Source organism: Podarcis erhardii, assembly GCF_964252035.2.
Source record: "Podarcis erhardii genome assembly, chromosome: 10".
NCBI classification, from domain to species: domain Eukaryota; kingdom Metazoa; phylum Chordata; class Lepidosauria; order Squamata; family Lacertidae; genus Podarcis; species Podarcis erhardii.
In genome coordinates this window covers 36,772,126-36,786,833 of record NC_138500.1, presented here as the reverse complement: position 1 = coordinate 36,786,833, position 14,708 = coordinate 36,772,126, and the positions used below count along the sequence as shown (strand labels likewise).

Here is a 14,708-nt window from a genome sequence, read left to right as displayed (position 1 = left end):
TTTTGTGAGGGCACTATCAGATTTGGGGTGTTTTATTGATACAGTTAAGAGGGGTAATAATTTGCTAGTTATTCTTCCCCTAGCACTGAGCAGTTGCACACACCGAATAAATATCTTGTTGCTTCTCCCCAGGACCTAGTGACTGAGTAGATAATATGGTTTACCAAATGGAGGTAGGAAGCATTGTATTTTGCTCTCTGCAGGACTTTTCAGTTCAGAGTGGAAAGCAAAGTTCTACATTTTATACCATCTTTTTTAAAAAAAATTCTGTGGAAGCAAGACATATGCCTGCAATGACTGGTACTTCAGGAAGCATGGTATAAAATGCACATTTTTATAAAAAAAATCCAAAATTACACAAGTTGCTCACCAAAATTCCTTATCTATGTTTTCTACACCAAAATATCAAAATATAAAAATGCTGAGAAACAGCTTGAGGTAAGATTTAACAATTCAAATGGCAAATTTCTTTTAAAAAAATAGCTATACAGATATCCTAATAATTTTGGAAGTTAACTACCATCAATAAAAAGTATTTATACTAAAAAAAAAATCCCCAAAACAAGTTTTCAGCTAGTACAAAAGGGTATGAAGATACATTGTACAATACTGCACTTACTCATCTCAACACATGTTCAAGTGACAACTCTCAGACTTGTACTGTACATATTAAATTGGCTTTGGATTAGCTGTTACTATCTGCACTGGAACAATTAACCTCAGTATTTGGCTGTTTTCCAGATGGTGAGTCAAGAGCTGAAACTTTACAGTGTCCATTTGCCTGAGTAATTCGTTGAGTATAAAACAAGATGTAGGCCTGGGCCTTGCATACTTCTTCCATAGTGCACATGTTGAGCTTGGAATCATTGCAATGAACCCAGAATCCTAGAAGACAAGAGCAATAAAAGTATTGCAGCACTGGTTCTTGTAACAGATCAAAGGATGTTACGTATTGCAATATAAGAATACTACATTTTACACAGAAATAGCTGTACTCCCCCCACCAAAAGGATAGATGCAGAACTGTCCATATGACAGGTTGGCCTCTTCGTGCAGCATTCATTACAATTTTAGAAGATTCCCCTGCTTAAAAGTATTGAGTTTAGGGAATGAAATATTCGTGCTAGCAAAATGATTAGCACTAGCACAATGGGACTCCCTGCCCCATGCACCACCCAAAAAAACTACTTTATGGGATTGGGAGAAACCCCAGAAAAGATTTAGAGGGAATACGGTGGGGTGGGGGGCATTACAGTTGCACAAAGAGAAATCCTTGCCCTGATGGAACCTTCTCCTTAACAATATGCCGAATATAACCCTTCTGTTGTGGCAGTGCAAGCTACTGTATCTAAAAGGCAAGCTTAAATTGGATTTCAGATTCAAATTTGTTTGTACCTCCTTCTGAGTTATAGCAATAGGCAGTGTAGTGTCCTGAGCCAAAACCTTTCCCATGATGCATCACAACAGCAGACAGGTCATAGGTAAAGCAATCTGGAACAAGGGACTTGAGAGATTCTCTGCAGCAATAGGGCTCCATGTTGAGCGTCTGATCAAAGCTGACGTGCACACCAATCTTCTCACGATGATTACGTCCTGACCATCTTGGGTGATGAAAAGTATAAAAAGGTTATTTTCGATTTCTTGTTCTGTAGGGTACCTTCAACATAACTAGAAGTTTAAAAATCTCTATTTGTGGGCTAAAGCCTGTGAGTTTGTGTGTCTCTTACAGTGTGGAAGCAGTTACAGAATCATAATTATAGGGCACCTGTAGGCTAAGTCCTGCCGTCCGCAAAGTGCAGGAAATTCACAGTTAGGAGAATCCACAATAATAGTATTTCCGGTCACTACTTAAGAACCGCAAGTGAGAGAGAGTCCAACAACTCTTACAGATTATTAGTTTCATTGTAGAACACTTTCTGTTGGAGGTTTCTTTTAATCCTGTAACTTACGCCCACTAGATCAAGTCCTCATTTGCAAGACACTCATTCGTATCTGAAAAATTGCTTTCTTTATGTCCAGTGCAGAAACTGGTTCCCTCACAACCACTCCCTCTGTGACAAATTTGACTGGTTTGTTCAAACCCAATTGACAAAATACAGTCATACCTCGGGTTAAATATGCTTCAGGTTTTGTGTTTTCAGGTTACGCTCTGCGGTGACCCGGAAGTAACAGAACGCGTTACTTCCGGGTTTCGCCACTTGTGCATGCGCAGACTCTCAAAATGACGTCATGCGCGGAAGCAGCAAATTGTGACACACACAGACTGCAGACGCGGGTTGCGTTCGCTTCAGGATGCGAACGGAGCTCCGGAACAGATCCCGTTCACATCCAGAGGTACCACTGTAAAATGTTTTCCTCTAATGCTACTGGTTCCTTAGGGATTCCCAGTAATTTACAAAGCACCTGTCTTTCCTATAGACTCTATGCTTCCTGGGGTCTCTTCCCACTTAAGATTTGCTTCACAGTGGTGCTTTTTGTCCCTGAGGCATATACAAGGTCTTAATTTAAGTCAAACAACTTTGCCTCACAGACGACAGGCTGCTAACATTTGGATACTGACAACTTCATTCCCTGAGCACCTGAAATGTTCAGGAACACCTCAATATTCACACCAGTTCAAATCATTGTCAGAAGCTTCATCAAATTCCTTTAATGCAAACCAGTATCGATAACAGGCATAATATCCCTTGGGTTCTGGGTGGAGCGCATTTTATTGTAATCTCAAGAAGCATTCTTTATAATCTGACTAAATATACAGATCTATTTTTTTAAAAAAAACACAAAAAACTGAGAGAAGGTTGCCAGCCCATTTTCCTTAATATGATAGCAAAGGTAGTTCACTACAGTACCTGAACCGCTTAAGGTGTAACCGCAGAACTTGAGGTAGTCGGCATACCATAAGTTGCTTCTGTGCTTCTGTGAGTATAATGGGCTTAGAAGAAAACTTCCTTCGTTTTGCTATGACAAGAAAAAGAAAATCATCCACTCATATTCACAATAGATGCAAGTTATAGAAAAAATAAATCAATGCACTTTGGATAATACATGCCAAACATAGGTTGCCTCAGTCTACACTAGAGCTTCTCAACTAAGCATTGGTTTAGAAGAATTTCTGTGTGTACAGTCAGTTTAGCAGGAATCCATTTTGGAGTTATATTGTGGAAACATTACTTGAACATAAAGAACATTCAATATACAACTTTATATCAGTTATGTGGGGGTTGAAGATTTTCTGCAGAAAAAAACTAAGTTTGTGAATTAATACCAATTGCAAATAATTAGGAAAGCATGGCATTTTCAGAATTTCTAGCCTTGTTTACTATAAGCAAATAAAATAAACCAAAGTAGGGCATCAGAAAATTTTATGAAATGAAAATTTTCTAAATAATACATTTCAATGCAATTTAGTTCAAAAAATTCCAGAAAACCCTTATTACAGGTGTATACCATATTTTTCGCCCCATAGGACACACTTTTTCCCCTCCAAAAATGAAGGGGAAATGTGTGTGAGTCCTATGGGGCGAATGCAGGCTTTCGCTGAAGCCTGGAGAGCAAAAGGGGTCAGTGCGCACCGACCCCTCTTGCTCTCCAGGCTTGGCGCTGATCCCCGCAAGCCGTGGGAGCCACGGCTTGCGGAGAGTTGCCTGCATGCCGAAGCCTGGGTGCGCTGAGCTCAGCGTGCCCAGACTTCGCGCAGCTCTCCGCAAGCCGCGGGAGCCTGGCGCTGGGCTCCCGCGGCTTGCGGAGAGTTGCCTGTTCTGGGGGCTGGGGGGGAAATAATTTTTCTCCCCTTTAATCCCCCCCCAAAAAACTAGGTGCGCCTTATGGGACGGTGCGTCCTATAGGGCGAAAAATACGGTATGTTGGTGTAAAACGCGATGAGCTCCAGTGAAGTATGGATAATGTACTGATGCAATCCTGAGATGAGCACATGATATAAATACTAAAAAAAAAAAGGTAGAAATGTAGATTGATAGTTTTGTTCCTTGAGATTACCTTTATATATCATATGACCTTATACTGTGAGCTCAAGGGACTGTTCACACCTTGTTTTGCACATTTAACAGATGCACAAATAAGAGGTAATTTTTCTGATTGTGATGGTTAAAAATGTACTGGCAGTATCTATGCTCTTAACCAAAGCTAGGCCACATGTTACATGAAAGTCAGGTGCCCGAGTACATGCTGCCTTTACTCACTGTTGCACTGATCACAGGCATATATCTTTCCTTCCAATGCTTCAGTTTCTGTAAACTTGGCCAACATTTCTGTCAACAAGCATGGATGCTGACAGGTTGTCTCCTTTCCATTGCAGTGGTATCGTTCAGGAAATTCCAGTGACAGATCCCAGAAGGGTTCTATAGTATTAGACTTATTATCACACGCAAGACACGTTACCTGTCAAGACAAAAAAACCCACTTAATTTGACTCTCTAGCCCTCCCTTCTTTTGCAAGTGAATGTGCATACATATTGCAGATGTGAAGAGGAGGGGTGGAGCAATCCAAAACCCCAATCCTTCACACTGGAGGGGGTCTGGACAGAGTGGGAGGGGTCCCCCTGCCCAGCTCTGGTTAGTTCCACTGATGAAGAAGGGCATTTTGGGGATGGACTGGACCAGCATGAGATCTGCTGCAGTCAAGCAACGGCAACAGGCCCAATCCATGGTGGGAACTGAGGCAATGAAGTGGCATTGGCCAGCGCAAACACTGAGACTATGGATGCAGTGCTGCCTGCATGAAGCCCTGTCGCTGGGGTTCAGGGGATTAGGACTGTGGCCTTAGCTGCTTTGTTGCTCTTGAAAGCCTCATCATCATCTTAAAATTGATTACATTTTTTTAAAAAATGTAAAATTACAGCTCAGTGACAGTTGATGTCCTTCCATTTGACCCTTCATTTCAGTTTACATGACCCATCCTGAGAGCTGTTCATAGTGATTTTTCTTTCTCCATAGTTAATTGAAAAATGCTTTTCAACTAGGGCCCCAATTCTGAAAAGCCCTCAGTGCACTGCAAAAAAGCCAGATATGTGATGCTCTTTGTTATTTTCCACTGTAATTAATGCTGTTATTATTCTATCAATAAATATTTTATATATTACCAGTTTAATGTGCTTCATTAGTAGAGAGTCTTAATATTTATATTGTAGTCATTTTAGTATTTCCAGTGAGATACATTTTTTTATATACAGGTAATGAAACAATGTATCTTGAAAGGGAAAATTAAGTGGGCATTCATGGGTATGGTGCAAAGGTAGAAACAAGTCTAAAGTAGCTGAAAACTAGCAAATGCAAGGTAAAGCAAATGAGAGGAGCGGAACAAGAAGTAAAATACCCCTCAATGATTAATCAAACTGCTGAAATCTAGGGATAGAACAATAGTGCAATTGCATTATTATGCTGACTGTGAAACTGTGGGCCCAGGTGAAGTTTCCAAACCCAAGCAGTTCAACTCCATAGGGCAGGCATCGCCAAACTCAGCCCTCCAGATCCCTAGCTAACAGGACCAGTGGTCAGGGATGATGGGAATGTTAGTGACTCAAGCAAGGTTCTCCTGTGTACAGGCTTCTGTACATGAATTACCACAAAATACAGTAAGTACTTACAAGCTCCCGATAGTATTTTTAATACCATTTAGGAATCTGCACATCAAAACTACAGAGGGCATTCTGATAAGTTATTATAGTTGCAATTAACAGACCAGAGCAGTCCCAGTAAAATCAGTGGTGATGCTCTGAGATCAGTGAATTGTGCAGAAAATTGCTTGAAATGCTATTACTCTCACTTCCTTAAAGATAAAAATCAAGCTGACAGAAGGCTGATTAGATTAACTCTTTTAGATGAGTACATTTTCATATACAGCAAAGTATCAAATACATGTGAATTTAAATCATTAGATTTTTACTGCGTATGAAGTAGAAAAGTTATAACAGCTGCAGACACTTATTCTACTGGCATGCATTATACAAACATCCCAATTCAGTGATGGAAATTTAAGTCAGCTTTAACCGGAAAGCCCCATGTTCCAGATCTCAATTATCTTAGTATGGGTCTCAAATCACAACAACCTGCAGCAAGTTGCATGTTTTTACTACACATAAAAGGTGTCTGATTTATAAGAGGCTAATAATTACTCTATTTTTTTCTCCTGGAGTAGTAGATTATGCTGTTTAATTTTATCAGTGCTTAAAGAAAATAATTAAAATAGAAAGGAAAGCTGGTTTAGATGTTGGTTTAGTAGCACTCTGATATGGTCATGCCATGAATGATCAGTATGCTCTCCGGAAGAGTAATGGAGATACTCCCTTCCAACAGCCATACCTTTAGCCTCCAACTTAATGTCTTCTTGCAAGCTTGAAATAAATGAATAGCTGTAACTACCGACAATCAGTACCTTTCTGTATCTGACAGTATTCTATATTTTCTTGTGGGTTCTTTAAAAAGTTATTTTCTGACACTTAATTTACATAATTCATGAAGGCAATATATTTAAAATATTTATTAAAAGTGACTACACCCCACTCCAGTGATAACAGTAAAACGAGTCTTCATTTTGACCCATTAATTTACATTAATATTTTAAATCACTGCAGAGCTTTGTGAATGCAACACAACATACCTGGCTTAAGAGCTGTCCATGAAAAATTGTATTGACCACATTCAAAACCTGTTTAATGAGTTTCCTTTGAGAAGTGGGGATGAGGGCTGGGCATTTTGTACGAGCTGTCTCCAATTCTTGCTGTACTTTATCCAAAAGTTCACAGAGAAATTCCTGAGCATCTTGCTGGGCATAACCACGAAAAGCTGGGATTAGTCTCCACACAGAATGGAGCATGGCAAATGGAGATACCAAAGCCCACTTGCCAGACCACATGACTTGAAACAATGTATGCAGCTCATGACAAAGAGAAATGTACTTTGAGCTTGGCTCCTTAGGCTGAATAAGTTCCATATTTCTGCTATTTGACGCTCCACCACTTAAGCCTGATGAAACACTAGATCGCCTTGCAGAAGACTCCTTGTCCTTAAATTGACTTTTGTTCACATGAAATATAGAGCTGGCAGATGGAGAATGCTTAGAAGATGATCTTGTTTTGCCATTGGCTGCAGCTGCTAACAACTCTTGAGTTTGGTTCAAATCAAGCTTTAAAAAACATTCCCGAAATATGAGCAAATGACTCAATACCTGGAGAACAGAGTTCATATAACATGTATTCCCCAAGTTGCGTAATCCTGTTACACCGGGAGTCACAGTAGGCCTTCGTTTAACTGGAGAGTCATTAATTTTTTTTAATTTTACATCATCTGAGGTAGCTGTTACTTTCAGTTCTACAGCAGAGTCCAAATTCTGTGACATTTTTAGTGCATAGAGTGATATTTTTGAGGATTCCTTATTTTGATTTTGCAAGCGAAAGCTCTTTCTTGGAGGCATTTTTTCCATTTCTTCTTTCAACTGGCGCTTTCTCTCTTCTCTTTTCTTCTTAGCATTGATCCTTCTTTCTTCTGCTTCTTCCCTTAGCTTCTCTTCTTCTAAAACCCTTTTCCCACTTGGTGTAAGTTCAAACCAAGATCTAAAAACTTTGCCCATTAATGCATGCCTTCTGTGCCATAGAGCTGTGAACATACGGTCTTGATTACGAAGCAAGGCTTGAGCACTGTTATGGGAAAGGTAATCACTTGTGCCCATCGATCGCAAAATCCTGCCACTGCGAGTAGTACAGTCATAATTCTGACTCTTGATTGCATTTAATGTACTTCGCAACAGCTTTAAATCACCAGTTGCATTATCATTAAGAACATAGTCATCACAAAGGTAGCAGAAAACATACAGCTCATTCACTTCTAATGCCACTGGATGACTGCTTTCCTGAAAGTGCTTTAGTGCATGTTCTTCAATGTATCTTCCACAAGCAACATGTGAGCAGCTGAGGCAGGCCCATACAGATTCTGTAGTATTGCATACCATGCAATGCCACTTGTGAGGATTTACAATGGAATGGTCTTGGGCAAGCCGAAGTCTTCCTACATGTTTACACTTATCCATTCTCAATACTATAATGTTAATGAAATGCTACAGAAATTCATCTTCCAAAGGGTTTCTCAGTCTTTGCATTTTGACCTGCAAGCGGAAACAAAAGTTAGCTTCAGCTTTTTTTAGGACGTAAGAAGAATCTGCTGAATCAAATCAAAGACCCACCTAGTCTAGCGCCCTGTTCTCAGAGTGCCCAGCCAAATGCCTCCAGCAAACCTGAAAGCAGGACATGAACTTAGCAGCACCCTCCTCACTCATCCTCTACAACATCTGGCCTCAGAGGCATACCACCTTAGATACAGTAGCAATCATTCCTTGTAACCATTGATGGCAGTTTTCCTCCATTCCATAGCATGGTGTTGGACTAGATGACCCTTGGGGTCCCTCTCCCAGCTCTATGATTTTATGAATTTGTCTAACCCCAATTTAATGCTGTCCAAGTTGGCAGCCTACACTATCTTATGATAGTGAATTCTATGTCTTAACTATGGACTGTGTGAAGTACTTCCTTTTTTTGTCCTGTAACACTACATGATCCTGGGTTCTAATACTATGAAAGGAAGAGGGGGGGAACTTATTTCTCTCCACCTTAATGCATAACTGTACACACCTTTATCATGTTCCTCCTTACGCCAAATGTCAAAATCATTCCCCATAGGAATAAATTATTCAGTATGGCAGAACCTTTTCCGTCTATCTGAAAATTTGCCCTAATCAGCATGAAGCATCAGTTTAAGACACATCTATTTAATAAATCACGGCTCAAGGTGGTCCACTGACAAATATTAGGATGGGGCACAGCACTTACACTTGTCACTACATCTGTATACCATGACAAACAAGCCCCATGTGCCCTTGTAAAGGAAGATTATGAAACTTTAGCCTGACAAGGAGTCAAACTTTACTGGATACTCCCATTGTTTCATTAGCACATATCATTCTGTTCAGCATTGCACCTATTCCTATCTACTGAATCACAACTTCATAAACATAGCATTTAAAAAACTCAGTTTAGAAACACTTTTTTTAATTAGCTAAGCAGTGTACATTAATTAGTATAAAATATTTATAATTAAATACTGATAATAATAATCAGGCTTTAAAATGCTGATAAAAATCAACAGAATCTTAAGAACAATAAACATAATTAAATTACATGTCTGGGTAGGCTTCCTTAAACAAGGAGGTTTTTAGCAGGCATAAAAAACCCCACAAAAAACAGTGCAATGAAGACACCTGCCTGATATTGATAGGCACAGAGTTCCAGAGCATAGATGCTGACACATACTAAAATATTTTCCTCACAAGTGCAGAATGGATATTATATGGCACTTGTAAAACTGCCAGTACCACAGCTTGAAGAGGTCAAGCAGGCACATATGGAGTGGCAATACTTGAAGTAAAAGAGTTGACGGTTTTATATACTAATTGAAACAAGCCAGAAGCCAGGAGAGTTCTGTGAGCAGAAGTATTATATGTTGACAGGATCTTACTCCTGTCAGCAATTGTGCTGCAGCATGCTGCACTAACTGTAGTTTCCAGATCAAGCACAAGGAAAGCCTCACACAGAGCACACTGTAATAATTCAACCATGATTTTACCAATGCTTGGCCTACTGTGCTCAAACTATTCTGGTCCAGGGACAACAGCAGCTCCCGTCAACAGTCGGAGTTGATAAAATTATTATTATTTATTCAATATCTATACCGCCCTACACCAGAGGATCATAGGGAGGTTTACAATATAAAAACACAAATATGTATAACATAGTAACAAACAAAAACAACACAGCCGGTTTAAAGGGCCATAGATAAAAGGCACCCCTGGTCACCCTTAGATTTTGCACCACAGTCAATTTGCTGAATTTTCCCTCATGGGGTCCAACTTACAAACAGTTGGGTCTCAAGCTCAGCTTACTTTTTCTCATTCAGCCACCAGGCATAATTGAACATAGTTTAAGAAGAAGAAGAAGAAGAAGAAGAAGAAGAAGAAGAAGAGGAGTTTGGATTTGATATCCCGCTTTATCACTACCCTAAGGAGTCTCAAAGCGGCTGACAATCTCCTTTCCCTTCCTCCCCCACAACAAACACTCTGTGAGGTGAGTGGGGCTGAGAGACTTCAGAGAAGTGTGACTGGCCCAAGATCACCCAGCAGCTGCATGTGGAGGAGCGGGGAAGCGAACCCGGTTCACCAGATTACGAGTCCACCGCTCTTAACCACTACACCGCATTATGCCATTTTATGTGTAAATCACCCTGATAATTATAAGATTCTTTCTTTTCCTTCTACCTTTAGCCATTTTTTGTTAAATAAAAAGTCCAAAATTCTTAAGTCTTTTCACTGTAGATTCTAATGCAAGAGTAAAAAAATGAATATAAAAATGCATCAAAAATGCTTTCCTACAGTTAAATAAACAGAATACCTGTACATCAAGGTTTTCTGGCTCATGTCTTAAATACAATTTTGAAATAACTGAGCAAATAGCCTCAATATATATCATTTCACTTTAAATACAGTCCTTCTACCTGCTGTCCTACCTCACTGACAAAATGCAAAAGTAAAAAGTAATCATTCCTTCTTTGGCCTCTACACATCATTAAATAATCACAGAACAGGAATTTTTAATATGAAGTAGAAAGTTAAATACAAATGCAGTAGCTTAACTTATTACTAATACAAATAGGCACTCAGTGCTAGATGACAGGACTCAAATTATTTTCATCACTAAGCATCACATTGTTTAAAGGAACAATTCCCAAACTGATGCAGTGCAGATGTCAAGCACAGAAAGTAAGTTACAAATGTTAAGAGCTGTGTAGTAGAAATTAAATGGTGAATGTTAGCATGTATAACCAATACATGATAAATCTGGTCTAGTACATACTTTAAAATTGCATCTTAGCAGTACAGTCCTATACATTAGGAGTAAGCCCCAGTGAATTCAATGAACTTACTCCCAGTTAAGTTTGTATAGGATTACAGCCTAACAGCACAATTCTAACGATGTCTAGTCAGAAGTAAGTTGTATTGAATTCAATGGGGCTTACTCTCAGATAGGCAGGGAAAGGTGGGGGTATAGGGGGGAATTAACATCTTACTACAATCATTTACTTCTTACAATGAAAAGTGTTTCTTTGGCTGCAATCCTAACTATGTCTACTCAGAACTAAATTCAAAGTGGCTTACACCCAGGTATGTGAAGTTAAGACTGCACCCTGAAACCTAGATCTTCATGACCTTTCCATGTAATAAAGTTCATGCACTACCAAAGTAATTTAAGTACATAAAAGCTTAACAAATCTCAACCTTTTAGCATTATAATCACTTGCCATCATTAAAGTCACAAACTTTTGTGTAAAATATACTACATGCAGTACTCCTTTCTACATAATCACTGTTAACCCAAAATTCTGTAAATAATAGGCTGGCTTTTTTGCATACAATTTTGTTTCACTCCAATTTACATTTAACTGCAGCTCCATGCTGACCTATTAGGAAATCTACTAGTTCACATTGTTTCATAGATTTCCCCCTCCCATTATCTTCTGATACTTTTTCAATGAGTTTTATGCACACAAACCCTAAGTAACAAAGATTCAAAAGGTATGCCTTATTGTCAGTTACTCAACACAACAGAAGAGTTCAAGTGTGGGGCCAAGTGTGGATCCTTATTCTAAGAATGATATTATAAATCATATAAGATTTATTAAGAAAATGTTTCCTCTACTCATTCTGGTCACTAGCTTTTTTTTTTTTTTAACACATTCATTTGTGATACTCCTATCAGTGGATGTTCTTTAAGAAATTGTGTTTGCAGACACAGCCTTCAGGTGCATAATCAAGATCACTTAAGATATATTTAGTAGTCCTTTGTATTCTCAATCAGGATAGTTAAGGGACAGTAAATAGACAAGTTTCTCCTATTTATCTTTCTTCTAATCTGTTCACCTAATCTATGTCAGCTATTACCAACAGGAAGTATTCCAGATCAATGAGGTTGCAGGTGCCAACTTCCAAAATACAAGAAATGTGTAAGGAAGGGTGGATGTAAGTAAGATGAGACTTATTAATTCAGAGGAAGTGACAACATACTGAGTGTATTAAACTCGACTTTCAAAAGCCACTACAAACCTATTCCAGGTGCAACAAGTGCTTCCTTTGAAAGATAAGAGTTACATCTCTGAAAGTAAACATCTCAACAGGTCCGCAGAAATCTGTTCCCTTTAAAATAAATAAATAAATCAAGGCAGAAGTAAAAGCTAGACACCCATTTCCACAGCATAAAAAGTTTTTAACACACTTCCTTCCTATCCCACCATCTCAAAACGAAAACGTCTAGTCATCCAGAACCGGCTTTAACCTATGGAGGCCGATAACACGGGGACCGTCTCCACACGAGCAAGTTACCTATAAAACATTTGTGCGCGCGTGAATCAAGATGCACATCGGGGAACCAGTCCACTCGCAATTATTTAAAAGGATGTAGCTAATCCAGCGCCCCCGACCCGCGCCCCCGGGACTCCCAGCACTCCGAGGGGCGCCTCCGAGCCCCCTCTTTCTCGTCCCAGGATAAGGGACGGAGCCTCTCGACGGGATGGCGAAGAAGCCGAGGGAGAGAAGTTTCTCCTTCCCGGCTCCTTCGAAGAGGCGCCAAAACCCCAGCTCGGGAGCGGGGGCTTCCCGGGTGACGGGAAGAGCAGCGGAGGACACTACTTGGAAGAAGTAACGGGCTGCTGCCTCGCTCTCGGAGCGCTTGGCATCCCCCGGCTGCCCCCGACCGGACCCCCCACGCCCCGCCACCCGCCCCGCCTCCCGGAGCGCCTGGGTGCGCCAGAGCCCGCCAACTCTCACCGGACCGGCTCGAGCCATGTCCCTCTGCTCGCGGCGCGCTCCCGCTCAGCCGCTCAGCCCCTCGCGCAGCCGTCGTCCCCGGCGCCAGCGCCCGCCAGCAGCCGCCGCCGCCGCCATCTTGTGCTCCCCGCGCCTCCAGCTTTTCAGTGTCACAAGCAACCGCCCCCTCGGCCGCGTCAGCGCCGCGCCTCCCTCGAGCGGCTCTCTCGCTCGCACGCGCAGCGGGGATCCCGCGGGCGGCGCTTGCCTCGTGGTCCTCGGTGGAGTCCCGCTCGAGCGTCTCTCTCTCTCTCTCTCTCGACCTGCCATAATAAGAGCCCTTCGCCACGTGCTGCCTCCGCCTCCCCTCTTTGGGGGTTACTATTGAGCCAAGGTGGGACATGGGAAGCTGCCTGGCACCGAGTTCAGACCATTGGCCCATTCAGGCTCAGCATTGTGGTCACTGACTGGCAGCGGCTCTTCGGAGTTTGGGACAAGGGTCTTTCCCAGGGATCCCTGCCAGGTGGTGCCTCATAAGCGTCTGCCGCACCGCGGCCCTTCCTGAAGGTGAAGTCTGGCGGCCTGGCTGCCGCCTGCCCCAATGCATAAGGGGGCCTTGGCCGCCTGTCTTGGATTGGGTCCCTGCTCTTCTTCTTCTCAGCGTACAAAGAGGACAGGAGCGACTGAACGCTGTTAGGGCACCACACAGAGAAGGTGGAGTGTGTGGAGGCTCCCGCAACCGAGCAGCCTCCTCTTGCCGAGACTCTTTGGGCGCTACAGCAGGAGTGGAAGCTGATCTTGCTCTTCATTTGCTTATGTGCTTTTTCCGGACATCCATCCTTCCCCGCCAAGCTGCCCAAAGAGAAGAGCGAGCGAGCAGAAGGGCCAATTGCCTCTGTAATAATGGTCAGCCCTCCTCCTCTGCTGTTCCTGGGCAGCCCCACTTGGCCTAACTAACTAACTTTGCAGAGGGAGAGTATTTACATTTCTTGTTTTAAAACTGAGTGCCATCGAATATAAGAAATAAAATAAGAATTTTACCTACAATTAGAAATCAATACGAATCTTTGACGCAGATGCACTGTGAGCCACCTGAATGGAAATTTGTGGGCATGCCTCAGTTTGGGAACCCCTGCTGTAAAACATATGTGGAAGAAAGAACCACTTATGCAGCACTTTAGATCCACTCCCTGCCCCCTGTTAAGGTGTGAGGAAGCATGTCTTTAAAAACACTGCACCTCCTGCCATGCAGGAAGACAGGGTCATTGTCTTGTTTCAGATGCTTCTTTCAGGCCAGAGAACAAAGCTCTCCATTAGCAACATGATAGAGCTTATGCACATGGATGTAGTAGGAAGAATTCTTCCTTTAACAGACATAGCTGTATTCCGAATGGTAAGCTATAGGAGTTGGGTCAGCTTGGGCTGGAGAGCACAGCCCTATAACATTGCAGATATTTTGAGGACAAAACAGGCTGCGAACAAAGCTCAGAGTTAGGCTGTGAGTCTGGAGTGTGCAGTGGCGTAGCGTGGGTTGTCAGACCTGGGGCAAGGCAAGTAATTTGTGCCCCCTAACCTGTGGATTTGCGCCCCCTAACCCGTGGATTTGCGCCCCCTAACCCTAACCCCCAGATGTTGCGCCCGGTGCGGCCGGCCCCCCCCCTGCACCCCCCACGCTACGCCACTGAGTACTAGCAGAGGAAAGAATTACTGGTAAAAGGTATCGGTATGTGGTTCAAAACAATATCCCTTTAGGTTTTAGGTTGCATTATCATCTGTATTATTGGTCGATATGACAACCTTGTGAGGTTCCTCCGGCCTCATGAGGAGCCTCTTCAGTAGGGTTGGTGCA

General features: G+C 41.9%; 1 protein-coding gene across 2 annotated transcripts; it reads right to left on the bottom strand.

Moving 5' to 3' along the window:
- USP44 (ubiquitin specific peptidase 44) lies at positions 1-14,370 on the bottom strand. 2 transcript variants are annotated; one of them, XM_081878246.1, is made up of 7 exons: positions 12,881-14,370; positions 12,161-12,250; positions 6,617-8,116; positions 4,200-4,398; positions 2,850-2,958; positions 1,396-1,601; positions 1-885 (listed from the first exon to the last, which is right to left on the bottom strand). In XM_081878246.1, the coding sequence occupies exons 3-7, from the start codon at positions 8,039-8,041 to the stop codon at positions 686-688; spliced, it is 2,139 nt and encodes a 712-aa protein (XP_081734372.1). In that variant the 5' UTR covers positions 8,042-8,116; positions 12,161-12,250; positions 12,881-14,370; the 3' UTR covers positions 1-685. The 2 variants fall into 2 exon arrangements, with proteins under 2 accessions (XP_081734372.1, XP_081734371.1); XM_081878245.1 differs by lacking the exon at positions 12,161-12,250.
- Between the last annotated feature and the right edge of the window lie 338 nt (positions 14,371-14,708).